The 20,862-nt window shown below is 42.9% G+C and overlaps 1 protein-coding gene across 1 annotated transcript in view; it reads right to left on the bottom strand.

Moving 5' to 3' along the window:
• Lcmt1 (leucine carboxyl methyltransferase 1) overlaps nucleotides 1–20,862 on the bottom strand; it is a 55,490-nt gene that overhangs the window by 19,792 nt on the left and 14,836 nt on the right. The window contains 6 exon segments of the mRNA XM_038317225.2: nucleotides 1,041–1,143; nucleotides 8,935–8,962; nucleotides 8,964–8,997; nucleotides 10,635–10,711; nucleotides 15,203–15,324; nucleotides 16,379–16,470. Coding sequence (XP_038173153.1) covers nucleotides 1,041–1,143; nucleotides 8,935–8,962; nucleotides 8,964–8,997; nucleotides 10,635–10,711; nucleotides 15,203–15,324; nucleotides 16,379–16,470 — 456 coding nt within the window.

The following is a 20,862-nucleotide window of genomic DNA, read 5'->3' as shown; positions in this document are numbered from 1 at the left end:
GTCATCTGGAGGCTACTGTGATTTGCATGATATGCATATATCATATATCCTGAAATTCTGTCACTTTGGTCATTTATGGAGCACTTTTCATGAGCACTAGTGTTGTGGAATATTTTACTGTGTAAAGGTGTGTTACATTTATTTCTGCTGCATTTGTTTAGTTATGAAAAGATGTATTGTTGTTTCGCCTTGCCTGCCTAACGCATCTGATTGTCTAATAAAAGGCTGAATGGCTAATAGCTAGGCAGAAAAAGGATAGGCAGGGTTGGGGGGCAGAGAGAATAAATAGGAGGAAAAAGTCTAGGCAAAAAAGAGAGAGAAGAAAGGAGAGGAGAACAAGGGAGAAAGAGAGAGACACACCTGTGGCCAGGCAGGCAGCCAGACACAGAAGAGCAGGAAAAGTAGGAATATAGGAAGAAAAGGTAAAAAGCCCCAAGGCAAAAGGTAGATAAAGAGAAACAGGTTAATTAAAGTTAAAAGAACTAGCCAGAAACAAGTCTAAGCTAGGCCAAGCATTCATAAGTAATAAGCCTCGATGTCATGATTTGGGGGCTGGTTGGTGGCCCAGAAGAGAAAAGCCTGGTACATGTTAGTCTCCATGTATTGTAGAAACTAGCTCTCTCTTTACATGTTGTTACAAGCTCTCTCACACTTAGTTTATTATACTAAGGCCAGCATTTTAAAAAGGAATCATAGGTGAAAAGCAGACAAGGAAAAGAATGCGTAGAAATCTCAGAAAACACCAGGCAATCAGTAGTGGCACACGCCATTAATTCCAACATTCTAGAGGCAGAGGCAGACAGATCTCTGAGATTGAGGCCAGCCTGGTCTACAGTGAGTTCCAGGACAGCGAGGGCCACACAAGAATCCCTGTTTCAAAAAACAAAAACAAATGAACAAACAAAAATCTCAAAAAGCTACACTAGGTAGCAATGACACAACAAAGATCAGTAGCAAGTAACAAGCTACATCATGACCAACCGCATCTCATAGCTCACATAAAATCACAGACACATAAGGGGTTAAAAAAAAAATCTCACTGTGTATTCATGTTACATTTCTTTAGCTTCTCTTCCAGCTCAGAAAGGTCTCGGAGATCTGCTCCAATGATGGCATATCTCTTTGAATCCAGCATGTGCCCATCTGTAAAAACAAAAAATAAAAATAAAATCTCATTTCAACACAAGTCAATGACATCATTCTTTTAATTAATATGGCCTTTTCCTTTTCTTTTTTAAAGGTTACTTTATTTTAAATTTTTACGTGTATGGATGTTTTGCCTGCATGTATGGCTGTATATAATGTGCAAGCCTGGTGTCCTCGCAAGCCAGAAAAGGGGACCAGATCGCTTAGAACTCGAGTTACAGATGGTTTTGAGCCTCCTTTGTGTATGCTGGGTACAAGCCTAGGTCCTCTGGAAGGATAGCAAGTGCTCTTAATACTGAGCCATCCCTTGAACCTAGATACAGCTTTTTCAAAATTAGAGTAACTTTAATCCAGGTATGGTAGTACACATCTTTAATCCTAACACCTCTTCTAAAGTTATAACACTGTAGCCTTTTTCCTTTATTCTTAAACTCACATAGCGAAATACCTCTTTCACATACATAATAAAATAGAACCACTCAATACATGTTTTACAAACTGCTTTTCCTACTTAACAGCAGCATCAAAGACATCATTCTCTTAATTTTGATTAGTTTTCTTGAGATGAGATCTTACTCTTCTTCAGACTGATTCCTCAACCTCAGCTTGTCCATCTAGGATTGCAGACCGGCACCACCATGCCTAGCCCAGGGCACCATTTCTATAGTGATTTCCTAGCAAGCCACTGAGAGAAAAACACAACCCCTCACTACAGAACATATGAGATCACCAAACTAAAACACCTCATATTCAGCCAATCCCTTACTACTAGACACATGGTATTGCCATATTTTCTCCCTTTGAGACACTACAATGAGCACTCTGGTACATACACGGATGAAGTGCCTGTCCGTTACTTCTTCAAGGCACAGGAATGTGAGTGGAATTAAGAAGTCCAAGATTAAGTTATTTAAATACTGAGTGGGTGGTTCTACAGACACTACACCATTTGTAATGTGTTACATTTAAAAGAAATTAGTTTATGTAGCAATGCATTTACAAATGAGTAAGAACTGAGTTTTCAGCTGTGCCAGAGGTGGGAATGGTGTCTGCAATGGTTCTCAAGCTTTAGGACCTTCACAGTCTCCCCGAGGGCTGCACCCAGAGTTAGGATTGTGTAGACCTCCCCACAGCAGCCAACTGCATCTCTAGAACATTCCCAGGTGGCTCGGATGTTGTCGGTCTGGAGCCTACACTTAGAAAACAATGGCGACAAATGCAATGACCCCAGCTTTGAGGGTCATCAATGTAGTCATGATACTTTGGTGTGTCCTTGGAAACTCTTTCAATTATTGAATGACTGGTTTCTGTTTGTTTTTTTAGCGCAGTCTGGTTTTGCACTCCCAGACATCTTCCCACTACCTGAGTGTTGGGGTAACAGGTGTGTCACCATGCCAAACCAATTATATCGCTACACAGGCCTCATTTTACCATCTCCTCACTGGTACAGACCATGTGGGAAGGTGAGACCACAGCCATCCTGAACCACTACTACTGATTCACATTCTGGCTCTGAAAACCCTCACAAAAGGTGCTGAAAATGGCAGAGCATCTGTCTAGCATGTATAAAGTCCTCTATTCAATCCCCAGGACTAAGGGGGAAAATTATAGCAAGTAAGCAGATGCCCTTATCTTCATCAGCCCATTTGGCTGATTCAAACACACTGAAAAAAAATATAAGCATATCCTGGGAACTCTTTAGCTGTCAGTGAAGCAATAAAGAACAAACAGGGAACCCAGAGTCAGCCCCAAGGTACCACAGTGCTGGCTCAAGAAAACAATATAAATAATGAAAAACACTTGTTTGCCTATAATATAAACAAACAATCCCATATGCCTATATGCCTTCTTAAAAAATAATACATTGATGGCAAGAAATCTTGAATGAGTTTTTCCATTCCTGACCAAAACCCAAAAGACACACAACAGAATTTTGAAGTATGTAGTTTTCTAATACGGAACACAGTGGCAGAAAGAGGCAACCAAGTAGTTTGGAAGAGACTTATCTTACTAGGACCAGTATGGAAACAGTAAGAAGCAAACAGTGAACAAGGAAAGCAGATGTGAACGCACAGTGTTCAGAAGCTCTCAGCCCCAGCCTGTGTCACACCACAGGCAGGAAGCCCTGGACAACATGACCTAAGGACTGGAACAGCACACATCAGCACCACACACGGCTGTCCCCGAGTCAAACTGTTCCAGTTACTAGATATTCGAGGCCCATTGTTTGTCCTCAGAGGAAGCCTCTCTGCTATATCACTGAGAACAGAATGGACCTGTAGGGGACATGGGCTTAGAGCAAGTTCCAATGAGGTTTTATTATTTTTGAGAAAACATACACTTCTATGAAATTCAGCACTGGCCAGAAACCACAGATCAAGCGGAAAGGCATGCATACTGGAGTGCTCTCCAAAGAAGATGACAGAAAGGTCTTGACCATGACCATGGGAGTTGCAACTGTCCTTTTCTTCTAGGTTTTTTTTTTTTTTTTTTTTTTTTTAAATAAGAGAACATGGAGGAAGGGTCAAAGTGTTTTATGTGATGCTTGCAGAATGCGAATGTCCAGGTCTGGAAAGCCAATTAGTATTGGTTTTAATCCTGGTATTGGGTAAGGGGGTACAAGCCTGAAATCCTAGCACTTGAAGGTAGAGGCACAGAAGGTAGAGGACTGAGAGCTGAAAGACAGCTTCGGTTATATAGTGACTTTGGGTCAGCCTGAGTTTCATGAGACCTGTCTCAGGGGAAAAAAATTAAAAATGACACCTATGCATTACTACTGGTAGTTTTATAATCAAAACTCCTTTAGAGGATTGTTGCTAAGGGGACAAAGGCAAAGCTTTGAAAATACAACTGATAAGGCTTAAAAATTAAGAACTAGCTTATACATGGCCAAAATGAAGAGACAATTATGAAAATTCTCATTATATAAGCTTTGTCATTCTTCAGCTTAGGTAGCGGCTCTCAACCAGGAGCATAGCATATCTAAAGACATACTTGCTTGTCATGACTGAAGGCTGTGTTGTGGGAGTATCCCATGATGAGCAGGGCCACCCCCAGCAGAATCAGACCTGAAATATCAGTAATGAAGACACAGAGACCCCGACATAAAGAGAGGCATCAAAACTCAAGATCTACTAGTTAGCAGCAAACTCTTAAAAGTCATGTAGTAACTACCACATAGCACCAGCTACTCAAGAGACTGAGGCAAAAGGATTGCCTGAGCCCTGGAATTCAACATTAGCCTGGACAAACAAAAGGAGGAATCACACAACATTGTGGTCTCTGCAGATCACAAACAAAACAAAAAACAAAACCTTCTTTCAGTAAAATGGTCACATTCCAACTTAGCCCACTGCCAGCCTTGTGTCTCTGGGCAAATAACATAACCACGTGACTTTCTTTTAATCGTAAAATGTAGACAGTGCTGATCTCAAATGATTATATTTCGTACTGAAGATGCTAAAACTGATGGGTTCAAAGTTTCTAAATGTGTGCTGAGATACACTGGGTGGCATAGCAAATTCACAGGGATGAAGCAGAGTGTACTGAATTTCTGCAAGAAACAGATACTCAACATCAGTCAGACACGAGCAAACCACTAGACCAAACTATTTCAACACTAATCACTCTGAATTCCTCCAGTGTTATCATCCCTCTGGGAAACTAAGCTCTTGTACACCATAAATAAAAAAGTCAACACTGTGAATGACAATGTGGACAAAGGTGGTGCCCAACCTGATTCCAAGGTGAAGTTGTGAGGTATCTGATTGGAAGCATCACCCCAGCCACTGGCCTGGGAGTTGCCTTGGTCTGGACTCTAACTCCCAGCCTGCCAAGCCCTGACCTCCTTCCCAGGGAGGGTCAGGGCCACGCCCACAGGCTATTTAGGGTTTGCCTGGGCTTCTCTTCCTGCCATGCTGTCCTGGTCTACCTGGGAGTTTGGCATTCATTAAATGTGGGCATTTTTGGTTTGGTCTAACCTGGTTTAATTGGAGTTATTTTGCATTGGGAGAGAGGCCCTTCAGCAGCCTTTTAACAAAAATCCTTTTAAATGGTGCTATCGAAAACAAACAACACTCCAAAAGTCCACAATGCCTAGATGTGCATTCCCTCCCTGCTCCCCTGCTCCCCCCACCCCCACTCCCGTTCCCTAGCACAGCTTTCCAAGTGTTTTATTTGTCTGTCGGTTAGAATGATGTGGCCACAATATGTCTGTGGGAATGTGTAAATGTGTTTTCGTGATGTGCTCAATTTAAGTTTCTGTATCCATGTGTGCTTATGTTAAGATCAGTAAAACTTATATCTCCAGATTATAGCAGCTCTGGAAAAATACAAACATGTGGGTAGCCGCCATTTTAACCTCACTACCATCTTTGGTAAGGGTACCCACGTGTGCTAGCCTGCCATCTTTGATAAGGGTACCTACATGTGATAGTTTGCCATCTTTGATAAGGGTACCTACATGTAATAGTCCGCCATCTTTGGTAAGAGTACCCATATGTGCTAGTATTCTTTGACTTATTAAAATATTCCTTTTAATCTTCTTGCATCTACTAGCATTGATAAACTATAACTAATCGGATAAAATACATGTCTAAATTTAGCTTATATGCCCAGTTAAAAATAACAGGCAATGGTACCCTGACTCTCAAGTGCCTTTACAGATCTGAGGGTATGGCATTTTAACAAAAACGCTTCTCACACAGACATGCCAGCTTCCGCAGCACCCTTTATCTCCTCCAAGAAGACAGAAGATCTTCCACCTCCAGGCCTTGCCTTTGGGTTTGGTAAACCCACCCACACAACAAAAAAGTGGCCTTTCACCTCTTCAGCTTCTTGGATGTTTTCTTCACCTAGGGAATCAATCTTCTCATCGTGCCAAGACAGGTAAACTAATCCTCCCCCAAAGGAAAATCTTTGGGCCTCTTGTACTCATCAGCTAATGCCAAGCACTGCTTCTAAGACTGGTGTTCTCCAAGGACTAAGGAGAGGAGTTGGGATTGACTGTCTAGCTAAAATGCTGTCTCATTTTTGCCCATTTATCCCTCCCAGATCTGTCTAATGGCATTTGACAGCTTAAGGTACTGTAACTTATTACTTCATCCATGACGTTTATAAAGTTTCCTGCTAAAATACAGACAGGTGTGCCTAACAGGTTTCAGGTGCATAAAAACTAACAGCCTTTTGCTAACCTCAGCCAGTTTCAAGCATATTTTACAGGTCACTTCTGCTGCCTGGGCCAAGACCAACTCACAAAGCGCTCTCCAGACAACACAAACACCTGCACCAGCTCCTAGGGCTTCACCATTGGTACCAACTCTCCCTGGATCAAGGACACCTACCAACTAAAATCTGGTTTTATCTGCTATTGTGTCCCACCCCCATGGTTAGCCCCATTTCATAGGGCCATAATAACAATATTTTGTTCTCCTAGCTACCCAGCCTCTCATCTCTCTCAAAAAGCAGCTGCTGAGGACTCCAGGATGACAACAAACCAAATGCCGCTCCAGCCACTCCCTCTCGCTGAACGTGAGCACACCAACTCCCAGCTCTCCCCTCTCCCACGTCGCCTCATGCCCACAGGAAGTAGCCAGACTTGAACTGACACCCCTATACCCAAGACTCTGGGATCTTTGATTGAAAGGTGAGACTCCAGCCCTCTGACACCCCTATATCCAAGAAGTTTGTGATGATTGGAAGTGTCACCCCAGCCCCTGGGAGTTTGCCTTGGTCTGGGACTCCTAATCCCAGCCTGCCAAGCACTGACCCCTCCCCAGGGAGGGTCAGGACCACTCCCACAGGCTATTTAGGCTCGTGCCAGAAAAAGGAACATGTGGTTTTCGTGTTTCTTGTGTGCATTCTCCCCTCTGTCTTCCCCCCCACCAAGCTCCCGGCCACAGAGAGTGTGGCATTTATTAAACGTCGGCATTTTTTATTTGGTCTAATCTGATTTAATTGGGAGTTATTTGTGTGGGCGGAGAGGCCCTTCTTAAGATCTTTTCCTAACAGCATCAAGCAGGTACACAGGTCTCATTAGTAACTGTAGTTTTTAAGAAAGAAAAACAGTCACACACGAGGAGCCCTACCACTTGTGAGGGCAGCCTTGACTACACAGCAGACTTGTCTAAATGTATGAATGTACCAGACTGTGCTTGCCCGACTTGTCTGTTGCTTTTAAATGACTAATAAATTGCTACAACATATATATTTCAGATGTCAGAAACACAACTAATTAATAAACTGAAGTGTGGAAAATATCTTTTGGCCTAGGGTATTGTCAAGTTCCTGAGACCTTCAAGGAACTGTAATTCTAGACAGACAGGGTCAGCTCAATGCCTAGAGACACACTGGAGGTCTTTAGCAAAGACAGAGCCCGACTCAGAAGTTCTGTCCAAATGAACCAAACTGAAAGAGACAAGCCACATTGTGAGCTAAGCAGACGGCAGCTGCGTTAGGCCACATGGTTTGCAGTGGTTTTGCAGTGAGCAAAGGGTAACTGATAAAGGCTGTGTAACTGCTTGCCTCAAGCTACAGTGCAGGAAAAGGCAACGAGCAAAGAGAAGGTGTGAGCAATGGGACATGGTCTATAAATAACACTCACACATGTGCAAACAATGACTCAACAGTGCTGGTATTTTTCAAGTAAGCATTTTAAAAGGCAAGCTGATCTTGGCTGAACTCAACCAATCCAACCCATGACCTCTTCAGTGAGAGCCTTTTTAGATAAGAAATTTTCCCAGAACACTCGAGTTTTGCTTTAGTTTTAAAATAAAAGAGAATCCGTCTCAGGTGGATTTCTTCACTATATATAAGATTAATTTACCCACTGGCCCACCAATCTGATAATTTGTTGGTACTATGTATAGGGCACTGAGCCAATTCTGGAATACAAAGATGCCCAAGAAGATGTGGTCTAAGCTGGGCATGATGGCATTGCCTGTGACCCCAGATCTGAGGAGATATAGGCAAAGAGACCTAAGTTCTAGCTCAATCCAAGCTACCCAGCAGGATCCTGAAGAAAAAAGCAAAAGCCAAACAATAAACCCCTTGTAATCATGGGGCTCATAATTCAAAGGAAAGGTGAAAAATGAAACACCAAGCATGGTGATGCTGCGTGGAGAGTATGCAATGGGAAGAGGCGCTACTCCGTATACAAAGTGCAAGGATGCTCGTGACAGATCCTAATGTGACACCAATTAACCAAGCTTACGGGAACTGCTACAGAAAAGGGAATAGTCACAACAGGTACAGCCAGTCTTTATGGGAAAAACAAAGGCTGGCAGCCACACGTATGTATGCAGGAACTTTATCAAGACTCCAGTCCACAGGGAACTCGACTACGGCACTGCAGGTGTGGCACAAAGGAGGTCTGTCTGGGTGCCTGAAGGCTACTATGTGGATATCAGAGAAGACCACTCTCAGAGTCTGAAGACTATTAAACCCCTTGACCTTCTCTGTCAATCACAACTGAACACAATGGAAAATTCTAGTAGAGATTTTAAAAACACCTACAATCCGGAAGGCTCGGCACTGAGAGAACGTGTCAGGAACAACTCACAATTACATGGGGTTCGGGGATGTGGCTAAGTGGTACAGAGGCTTGACTATCATGTAGAAGGTCCTAGATTTGACCCCCAGCACTACCAAAAAGAAAAAAAACTGTTGAGCAGCAATATGGACAGCCATAGCTGAGCGGAATGAGCATAATGAAGGGACGGCAAAGAGGGCCGCGTATCAACAAGCAAAATGTGTTATGATCCCAACTATGCGGCTCGCAAGGCTACTTGCCTATCTGCAGAGTGTCCTCTGGGTGTAAACTCCATGATGGGTCTGAACAGAAGTGGCTTGTTTCTATGGGAAGATGGGAAAGAGGAGGCAAAAGAGCCAATTAACACATGAGTTGCACTTACTGCCAATGCAGACGTCTGTCACAAACTGTGAGCACATACCGAATACTCCCTTATCCAAAATGCTTGGGACCAGAAACTGTACAGATTTGGGATGTCTGTGAGATTCTGTAATATTTGCATAGATTGCCGTAACACTTCCCTGTCTGAACATGATGCTGAAAATATTTCTGATTCTGGAGCATTTTTATTTCGTAATTTTGGATGAGGGAAGTTTTGGTGTACTGCTGGCCGTACATAACGAGGGCCACTCTGGAAGTCTGTTCCTCAGTCTCCCTGCACTTGACCTGTGGGCAACAGCAGCAGCAGTCCACACGGGCTTCAGGTTACGTCAGCTCTGCACTGCAGCATTTGGGCATTTAAATAACACACTGATCACAGGTAACTCGATTTAAAAATAACTAGAAGTAGGCTAACACAAATTTTCTAAAAGGTCCAGGATTTCCAGCTACCTCCAGTTTCTTCCTTATTCTCAAGTAAAATTGTATCTTATGATCCTGTCTGTTCTTTGTCATAATTAAAAGCTCAGTAATATTTATAATGTAACTCCTGTAATCCAGCAAATGAAGAAAAATCAGAAATCAGAGAACACACAACTATGCACAGGTAAAGTCTGTTTTTCTTTCCAGGAAGTCATCCTAAGCTTCATGGAAGGCCCATTCCAACACCCACCTCACCCAGAGTTCGAATGAGCTCAGAACTATACAGTTCCAAGAGTCATCATTCATCATTAAAAAAAAATATAAAATGTAGCTAATATTTAGAAAAAACTAGAAAACTCATAGTACAGACCACAGGAAAGTGAAAAACACTCCCAACACACAGGGATGTAGTCGCTCTACAGAATAAACTCAAAGTTTCAATGTCTATGGAATTCTAAAATATATAATTAGGCTTTTTGAAAACTAACTACTTAAAGTGGGATAAGAGTATAAAAAATAATTTAAAAAAAACCCTATTAAGTCCTGAAAGAGGGCTTTTGAAGTCAGATTTAGATCTTAGCTCCATCCACACTAGTCAGGTGACCCTGGGCAAGTCAAAATCTCTGAGCAGGAGATTCTTCATCTACAAAAAGGGTTCTGAGAACTCAGTTCTCAAGTCTACCATGAGGAGTGAGTCACCCCAAGCCCCCAGAAAAAAAAAAAAAAAAAAAAAAAAAAACCAAGAGAGCAAGAGGCAAAGAAAAACGCATTATCTAAAGCTCCTCAAGTCCCTCAGAATAGCCATCAAGCATTCCACACACTCAAATCAAGAAAGAAACTACTACATCACTTTAGGGCCAGGTTACTGTCTATCTCTCAGGAATAAAGCAGTAATCAAAATACACAAAAAATTCAGAGTATTCAACTATGCTCTGCATAGGCCAATCTTTAATGTTCAGAGAAGTTTCATTAATGGGTAAGGAAAGTCACCCAGAGTGTACACTGAATGTTGAAGGTCACACATGCAGGGCTGCCGGCTCCAGGAAAGGGAAGTGAAAGGCAACAGCACTCTCCAGTGAGGCCTCTCACATTCCAGCCACTACACATGAGCTGCGCCTCCACCAACTGGCATCCTGTCCCCCAACAAAGTCACACTTACTTGATGGTGTGCAGCTTTCTCGTGACTATCATTGGAAAGTCGACTTCAAAATATTTGTTTGGGAGAAGACCTTCGTCCTGGAGAAAACCACACAGAAGCATTCCTTAACTCACATAATCACTGCACGTAGCAAGCACTAATTACCTAATAGCAATGGCGGTACTTGGGGATTTTAGGTCAGGAGACTTACATGATCAGAAGTGTCTTATTTATTTTTATTCATGTGCACGAATGTTCCCTGAGCCTGTATAAATGCCTGTGCAACATGTGTGTGCCTTCTACCCTTATAGAGCATTCAATCCTCTGGAATTCAAGATGGTTGTGAACCATCATATGGGTGCTGAAAACTGAACCTGGGTATTCTGCAAGAACATCAAGTGATCTTAGCTAGTAAGCCATCTCTGAAGCCCCAGAAGAACATTTTCAAATTACTATAAGAGTGTATTCAAGAAGAGCAAGATAAATACAGAAGCTGGGAGATAGTCAGTGAAGTGCTTGTCTTACAAGTGCCAGGACCTGAGTGTAATTCCCATGTAAAATGCCAGTCATGGTGGTGTGAGTCTGTAATCCCAGTGTCGAGGAGGCAACGACAGGACGGTCCCTGAGGCTCTTTAGTCAGGTGGTCTAGCCTGACTGCTAAGCTCTAAGCCAGTGAGAAACCTGTCTCAGAGGAGGTAAATGGTGTTCCTAAGGATGACCCAAGGTTGTTCTCTGGCCTCCATATGTATTTGTATACACAGGCACGCACGCACACACACACACACGTACACATACACACGCATATACACATGTACACACACACACAAAACACACATATACATGCATTTAAAAATAGATACAAGAAAAACAAAGAGGTTTCTGTATTTGTCCAGGTAAGGTCCTCAGAGCTTGAAACTGAGGTGGCTGCGAAGGAGTTGTGAGGTTGTCAAAACACAGTATATATCCTTCCAAAAGTACTTGAAATAATTAGAGACCATCATGAAGTCACTGTAGAATCTGTATTGCCCAACGTTTTAGGGATTCATTTGGAATGAAACAGTTACTATGAAGAAGCATCACATGCACAGGGTTAGGATCATTTCTTTGCTGCTGCAACAAAGCCAATGAAGAATAAGGCTCAAATAATGTGGGATCCCCCTCTGTATGCTGTGATACCATTGATTAATAAAAAAACTGCTTTGGACCTATAGCAAGACAGAACTTCACTAGGCAGGGAAAAACTAAACTGAATGCTGGGAGAGAGAAGGCGGAGTCAGAGAGAAGCCATGGAGCAGCTGCCAGAGACAGACACACTGAAACTTTGCTGGTAGGCCACGACCTCATGGTGATGCACAGATTAATAGAGATAGGTTAAATTAAGATGTAAGCATTAGCAAATAAGAAGCTAGAGCTAATGGGCCAAGCAGTGATTTAATTAATACAGTTTCTGTGTGATTATTTGGGGGCTGAGGAGCCAGGAACCAACAAGTGGCCTCCTTCTCACAACAATTGGCACCCACCGACTGAGCTGCTGGGGGGTCAGGAACCTAACTAGCGGCCTCCTTACAACACTCAAATCCCAGTTCCACCATTCATCTGAATGGGCCAAGGGGTCATCACTTAAAAAATGAACACAGGGGCTGGGAGGGGGCTCAGTGGTTAAGAGCAATAACTATTCTTCCAGATCCCAGCACCACTATTTATCTGAATTGGCCAAGGAGTGAACACTTACAAGGGCTGGAGAGATGGTTCAGTGGTTAAAAGTGTACTTCTAGAGGAGCAAAGTTTGATTCCCAGCACCTATATGGTAGTTCACAGTGACCTATAACTCACAAGACAGCGTCCTCTTTCCAGGGCTAGTCCAGGCACTTGCCTTCCCGAGCCACCTAGCATCCTTCCCAGTTGAAGGAAAAACAACTGTGGCAAATCATACTTCAATCACTGATGCTCTGATTCTCTGTGCATTAATACCAGAAGCCTAAAGAGCTCCTAGATAATCAGCTGATACAGAGGCCTCAAGTCCAGGTCAGGGCAGCCGGGAAGAGCATCACTTAGATGCAGAGGAAAGCCACCACAGCTGACCATTTCACACACTGCCAAAGTCAATGCTGTTTCCTTCCACAGGACTAAAGAGACATTAAGAAGGTGAGGTACCTTAAGAGGCTTTACCCTTTATCCCTCATTCTTTTTGTGACAATCCCAGTTTTCTTGTCTACAGGAAACCCCCAACTATACAAAGGGTCTTAGGTCCCCAAGAACACACAGAAAGAGTAGGAAGTCCACAGTAGTAGCTTCACCTCTACAGATTCAGCCTTTCTAGCTAGAAGATAAAAGAACAGCAGTAAGAGCATGGATAAGCTCTTTCTATGCTTTTATGGAAAGGCATATTATCTCTAAGGCATATATTCGTAATTCTTTTCTGCAAAGAGCCAGAAAAAAAGTTTAATCTGTTCAGGTCAGATGGTCTCTGTTGTCATCCTAGTCATAAGGCTGCTAAATATGAACACTATACAAACAAATGGAAGTGACTGTGTTCTAATAAAGCTTTATTTATAAAAACAGGCGGTAGGCCAGATTTGCTCTCTAAGAGCAAACAGGGAGCTGGAAAGACAACTCCGCGGTTAAGAGCATTGACTGCTCTTCCAAAGAACATGGGTTTAACTCCCAGGACCCATTCCCAGGACCCACATCTTTAACTCCAGCTCCAGGGGCTCTGACAGCCTCTTCTAGCTTCTGTGGACATCAGGCACGCACTTCGTGCGCAAACATACATGCATGCAAAACACCCACACACATAAATTTAAGAAAAATAAAAGAACAAACAAGAAAAAATATCTACAATATCCTTAAAAGGAAGTTTGGATTTAAGAAAAAAAGTGGTCCAGACCAACATGACTATCAATAAAAATATAAAATTTCCCAGAAAGGACTTTCAAACTTTCTGCCATTTCCTTTCTTACTACTGACAGGCAATTTTTCTTCTTAGAAGAAGTGAACTTTGTTTGTAAATAAAAATCTCAGATTTATAATTATCAAGTTATCTACAATAAGGGGGAAGAAAGCAAGCCATGTGATCAAGGAATCTTAGGCCCAGTGGAGGGATCTCTCAAGAGCCAACACCCTTACACAGAATCTGCTCGAGTTCCTTATACCAACCATGTGACACTCTGCTACAAAGACAATATAGGCCTGCGGAAATGTCGTCACTAATAAGGCCTCCCCAAATAACCAAAGCACTGTGTGTAAACAAGGACTTGAGTTCACTGCATGTGTGTCCCCATTCTAAAGTCAGAGGTTGTTGGATCCCAGAAGACACTTTGTCCCAGGCCCTCTTCCTCCATCTGTGAAACCAGTGCTCTCACAATAATACTTATCACATAAAAGCTCTCATAAATGCCAGTTATCTTATCCTAGAGAAAAATTAAAATGCAAAGAAGAACACCAAGATCACACTGGCCATTGGTTTATCACGTGAAACAAAAGCTGGGTGCTTTGATGACCAAAGTCCTTATCAGGTGAACTGATTAGAGACCAAAGATCTAAGCAGGCTGGGTTATGTGCATACATTCTTATTTATCTTATTCTACACTTACAAGTATCTAGGGAAATGTACAGACCCATTACTACACATGACTGACCTCACAGAGAAGTCAAAAAATCTGCACAAACCTGCAAAAAGGACATGTGACAGAGAGGACATGTCACAGAAAAACCAGGACCATGGAGTCAAGGCAGAACTTCAGCAGAATCATGTCCCTTCCTTGTGAGTATGATCAGATGTGCCTCTCTACCCCTCAGGGTAGCCAGAGCTCCAACCAGAACAACCACAGCAGGCTTTATGTCATACCCTGCATACCCATCTCACAAATCTCTGACTCTTACCCTACATGACATTACATGGTCAAAGACCATAGTTACTACCAAAATTACAAATTCATAAATTTATAGATTTGGTCTCGGTGATTCTGGTGGAAAATTTTTTTCTTCCTGCTGTATATCAACACACAGAAGAAAACACATGAAGTTTTAGTATAAAAACAATTAGAAACCATCTAACTTATTGGGCCCTGAGGAAAAACAAAGGGTTGACAGTTACAGTAGGGGTGACTATGGGATGCATTTAGGCAGATGGAATGGGATGAAAAAGCCTATTGAATTGCTTCCAATATATTTATTTTTTTAATTTATATGCATGTTCATCTGTACACATGTGTTTGCATGATCACTGCTTTTGCACGTGCATGTGGAGGCAGAGGACCACCTCAAATGTCATTCCTCTCAGGTGCATTCTACTTTTTGTTCAAAACAGGATTTCTCATTGTCTTGGAAACCCCCACATACGCTAAGCTAGCTGGCCCAAGAACTTCCAGGGATCACCAGTCTCTGCCCCACCCCAACTCCCCAGTGTGGGGTTACAAGTGCAAACCAACTATGCCCTAGCTTTTTATGTGGATCCTAGGGACTGAACTCGGGTCTTTGCTTTACCAGCTGAGACAGTCCCCTCTCCTAACATGTTTTTGAAAAGTTTAAACTAAGTAATCATCTCCAAAGAACTAAACTGGAGCAACTGTAGTAGAACCTTTAATTACCTTTAACTTCCAGAAGGTGGTGTCCATCCCAGCCCCAAGGTTGAGAATTTGACAACGACATTCTGTCTTCCGGAGAAAAGCTTTAATGAGCTGGCTGACACCATGAACTCGAGCAAAATATCCTTCAAGAGAGTTCCAGAGAAACAAAGCTGTGAGTCACTCAGGGACAACACACACTGTCCCTCACAGCCTCCAGAGAACCAGGCTGTGAGTCACTCAGGGACAACACACACTGTCCCTCACAGCCTCCAGAGAACCAGGTGCCACAAGGATCACTGGCTCTGAAACACTCATCAGGAAATCTGCCTCAAGACCACAGGGAGGAACGCCAAGGAAACTAGCATGGCCTTACCTGGGGACCCGTGGTATTTAAACCTCTTAGCATTGCTCACTATCTGCAAGAATCTACCGCTAGGAGCCAAAAGTTCCCCAACACTGCACACAGCTGAATTAAGATCACTCGGTTAGTTTTCACTGGGACAGAAAGTAAGCCATGTTTCTGCCTCAAACCCTTGATGAAATGACTTAAAAGCCCAACAGTGTTAAACACTATAAAAAGGCACAAAAGGTTACCCTCACGCAGACAGTTCATAGCGAAAGATACATGATAGTTTTCTTTTGCTTAGTGTTTTGTGTGTGTGTGGTTGTTTTTTTGTTTGTTTGTTTGTTTTGAGACAGGGCCTTATTGTATAGTCCAGATGGTTTTAAACTATTTTCCTGCCTTAGCTTTCAGAGTGCTGGAAATATAGGCATGCCCTACCACACTTGGCTTATAAAGAGGTTTTGTGTGTGTGTGTGTGTGTGTGTGTGTGTGTGTGTGTGTGTGCGCGCGCGCGCACATATTTTTCAGTACTAGAAACTGAACCCCTGAACTTGTGCATGCTAAGCAAGCACTCTATGAATGAGCCACATCTGTAGACATTAATAGATTTTAAACAGGAAAATGTAATCTCTTTTATAAACAAAGGAAATAGACAACAAATTTCAGTAACACCATTTTTATGATCAGGTTGAGATGAGAAAGTTTTATAGAATCCCAGGTTGGTGAGAACACTAGAAACTAAGGTCTTCCCTATGGTTTGTGAAGCATACACCCTGAAAGGTTCCCTAAGAGCGAATCTGTAAAGCCTCAGGGCTCAGGGTGCTGAGATGGTGGGAAGGCAGATAGTCACTTACCTCTGTTAATTTCAGGGGCCTTCCTCTCTTTAGACTGCCTCACAAGATGCTCGATGTATGGATCATGCCAGTAGCCAATGCTCACCGCAAACCTGGGAGAGTCGAAAAGGCAGGCAGTGAGCATAGATTTTTCAGTCCTACGTATCACTGTCAAGTTCCCAAGAACCACGTAGGGAAAAAATATCTACTTCAAAAGGCCAATAAATGCACATGGACTGCCCTCACAAACCCCCTAACAAGACCCACCTAACATCTTCACACTAACATGACACCTAACAAGACCACCTAACATCTTCACACTAACATGACACCGCCCGGAATGTTTCCCACTTCAATCATGTCTCACCTCTCTTCTTATTGCTAATTCCTTTCCCAGGACCTAAATAAAAATAACCCATCTCACCCTTCACAGGGACTTATGATCATCTGTTTACTAGGTATACATTATGTCAAGATTATCAATTGTAACAGAAAGTTTCCTAACTCCTACTCTGAGTCCTTACACCTCTAACCCCATGTTCCTTAAAACTATGTCAGGACTAAAGGGTGTGTGCAGGAAGTACATCTCCAAGCTCCCAGAAGCAGACACTACATCTTTTCCTTGTAACTACCAATAAGACTTCTTTCTCTTAGGCTAAAGAGATGGCTCGGAGGTTGAGAGCACTGGCTGCTCTTCCAGAGGGTACTGAGTTCAATTCCCAGCAATCACATGGTGGTTCACAATTCATAATGAGATCTGGTGCCCTCTTCTGGCCTGCAGGAATACATGCAGGCAGAACAATGTATACGTAATAAATACATCTTTTAAAAAAAGACACCTTTTTCTTATTTGATTTTGGTTTTGAGACAAGGTCTCCTACATATCCTGACTGGTCTCAACATCTGAATTGCTCCTGTCTCACCCTCTCAAGGGCTGAGGTTACAGATGTGTTACGCTAGATAACAAGACTGACTTCTGCCTTGCCTTAGTTAGCGCCATGTTTCTGTACAGGCTTGTCTCTCACTGGTGTCTGCACATGTGCAGGTACCATGAGGAAGCACGTGGAGTGAGGTATTTAATATAGTATACAAAAATGCTCACTAATGGCCAGGCCTTGCTACCTGAGTCTACACAGTCCAAAGCAAACAACACACTTACAGTCTGACCACAGAGAGTTTACTCAGTCTGTAGACAGAGGGTAAAGCTCAGTTGTAGAGCCAGTCATGGTGGTTCACGCCTTTAATCCCTGCATTTGGGAGGCAGAGGTAGGCGGATCTCTGAGAGGTCTAGGCTAGCCTGATCTACATAGCAAGTTCCAGGCAGGCTAGCTAGGGCTAAGTAATGAAATCCTATCTCAGCAAGCAAAAATACAAAACAAAACAACTCCGTGGAACCGTTCTTGCTTAAGGCACTACATTCAATCCTAATACCACAAAATAAATAAATAATAACAAAAAATTAAACAGTACGGATTTCAACAATGTGTGCCTCATTACTATCAAATTCAATTTGAACACTGTGAAAACCTTCATTTTTAAACTATGAAGACAAGAATAAAAATAGAAAATAGCACCATGTGTTACACACAAGAATGAAGACTGTTTCCAGAAGTTTTGAGGTACATGTTGAGTTGCAGTGAGCTATCTTCTCATTGTGGAGATTGTTTTCAGCGGAATCTTGTAGTGCCATCTAGTGGCAAAAGGCGTATCTTTAGCTGAAGCAACCACAATTCTTTCCAAGCCTTACCACAGGAAAGGAGAAGGGAGTGTTCTAGAGTTGATAAATCAGGATCTCACCATTTGACCAGGCAGACAGCCAACATACAGGACTTTTTACAACACACGGTAGGTGAGGAAGGAAAAGAAGGCTGCTTAAAGGAAGGAATATGAGCGTCAGATTCCGGGATTTACAGGTCACCAATGTGAGATTAACTAAACCAACTGGCGTATTCACACAAAGAAATGCTTACTGGCCTCCAGTGCACAGAATCCGTGACTTACAGGGGGCTTTTTAAAAGAAAGTGCCACTGTATTGTCTGAGTTTTCTTTGAAGTTCCGGCTCTCACTCTGTGAGTTAGAATACTGGCTCTTTCATCTGACTTGGATCAGAAGGCATCAAAACATAGTTTCAAACAGCAATTCAGGTCTATGTTCAATGGTCTTTAAATGCCATGGCGAGAAAAGCACTTGTGGCTATAGTGGAAACTACCCAGCCAAGCCAGCAAATACCTACTGCGCCTAGCGGCACAGGTGATGGCAGCCCTTACTGACAAGAGACCGTGAGACACACAAAGGATAAACAGTATCTGACTCCAAAGGAGTAAAGTGCAAAGACCTGCGCAGCACAGACTCAAACAGCCGCCTTCCCCGGGAGAGACACTTAAGCCTGACTAGCTAATACAGCTAAATGGCAAGGATTAAACCAGAACTACCAGAAGCCCATCACAAAAGAACTCTCACAAATTAGGGAGGAAGCACCCCAAAATTCCCAGAAGAAACAAAAATGGATGAAAAGACATATTCGGGGACAATTCACAAAAGAAATACAACTAACTAACAAACACCAAAAAACTTAGCCTCAATAATAATTTTTAAAGGGAAAATAAAAGCGCAAATAAGAGTGCTATTTCTTCTTTCAAACTGGCAACAAAATTGTTTGAGTAGACCTTGGGTTTAGAGAAGGAAGAGGGCGCTCAAGCTCTGCTGCCAGGTGGTGGCCAGGCACACATGTGCCACAAGGTACTGTGCCACGGAATACATGCACACATGATGAGCCCACAATCCCACTTCAGGGTTTCATCCTCAGACAATAACCAAGAATGGGAACAAAGAGTTTTCTGCAAGAACACTGGCTATGAAAACTCTATAAGCAGATGTCCCGATTATGTTAAGAACTAACTGGCCCTGGCCCAGGTACCCAGGACTGCCCCATAGATACCGAATGCTTGCAACATTATCAGCAGCAGTTAATCTGCACCGCCCACAATGCTAAGCACCAACTCTACTTGCCAGTTCCACTGTGCTCTCCTCCCCCCCAAAAAAAACCCTAGAACACTTCTCTGTAGACCCAACTTTCTTTTCAGTGCCTATATCCAAAGAGACAGAGCTCTCCAACTTGGAAAGACACTGAACAGTGGCCCAGTCTTTATTTAATTCACTCCTAAATTTCCAAATAATCATCCACTGCCTGCTCAATGCAGTAGGTCTTTAAATGACTCGCTTTTGTTTTTCACAGTTAACTGCTCCCTTGTATTTTCTTCTAACACACACTCTAATAAACACATACTTACTAATATGTAAAATGTCTTTGTCCTACCTATAACCACCTCACATTATTCCCATGGGAAACACCAATCTAGTCCAACCACCTATTCATTCAAGAAATGTTTACTGACCACATCCAATTTGCCTGAGTGTCAACTACAACAAGTCCTTCATCTGAGAGGTACAAAATCCCTTAAGCTGGGTTCTGGGTAGGGCCCTCCTCATCTTCCAGCCTGAGAATCAAGGCTGGTGCCTCAAGTTCCACTGGGATGCTCCTCAAGTCTTCACTACATGCTAGGCATTATTGCAAATGTTGACACTCTCCTTGAGGGGTGGTACTGCTTTACAGGCAGCAAATAAGGTGCACATCACAAGCTGTGAGCTTCTTGGAATGTAGAAAACCAGTGTGTGTGTGTCTGTCTTTGTGCATGCGTGTGTCTGTCTAGATATGTAAACAGCACACATACTCTTGGCTGCAAACTTCAACCCTGGATGTGAACTGCACTGTGTTGCGGTCTCTAAGGCCTCACTGCCTCCAGCTATCATTTTATTGCTGCTTTCACCTCCCTCACTTCCACGTTTGCATCCCATTGCTTGAGCATCTTCTTCTTGCTTTATATATAGAAAGCGGGAAACAGCATCTTCAGGGTGACAGGCTACACCTAAGCACTTTCTGAGGGCTGAGTGCACCTGCCAGATCTGACTTCTTAAAAGCAAACAAGAAACTATATACCTCGGAGACCCACACAAATGTGGGATGTGCCAGGCCACTTCCTGGGGGCCTGGATGAAATTAAAGGAGGAAAAGGAAAAGTCAAGTGAGCACTGGCATTCCCCTCCTCTTGGTCTGCCATGGACAGAACATTTCTCTTCCACCATGATGTTCCTGCTCAGGCTTCTGAGGCAAGGACATTGTGGACTGACTGTCCCCTCCAACACTGGGAGCAGAAAGAAATTGCTCCCCCTTCAGTTATCTACACCAGGCAATTCAGTCACGGAAAAGGAGTCCATGCACCACTGAAAGCATCACTGAACACAAATGGCAAGAGTTCAACCAGAAAGGTCCCTTGGTATAATGTCTCCAACTCAGCAAAAGAAGAGTCAATATGTAATATAATGCTAAGATGCTGTGATGGTCAATCTCCACTGTCAACTGGTTGGGATCACCACAGAAGCAAACCTCTGGGCACATTTGTGAGGGAGTCTGCAGCCTAGGTTAACTGAGATAAGTGGGCAGCACCA

Source organism: Arvicola amphibius, chromosome 1 (genome assembly GCF_903992535.2).
Source record: "Arvicola amphibius chromosome 1, mArvAmp1.2, whole genome shotgun sequence".
NCBI lineage: Eukaryota > Metazoa > Chordata > Mammalia > Rodentia > Cricetidae > Arvicola > Arvicola amphibius.
This window is presented reverse-complemented; position numbering and strand designations above follow the sequence as displayed.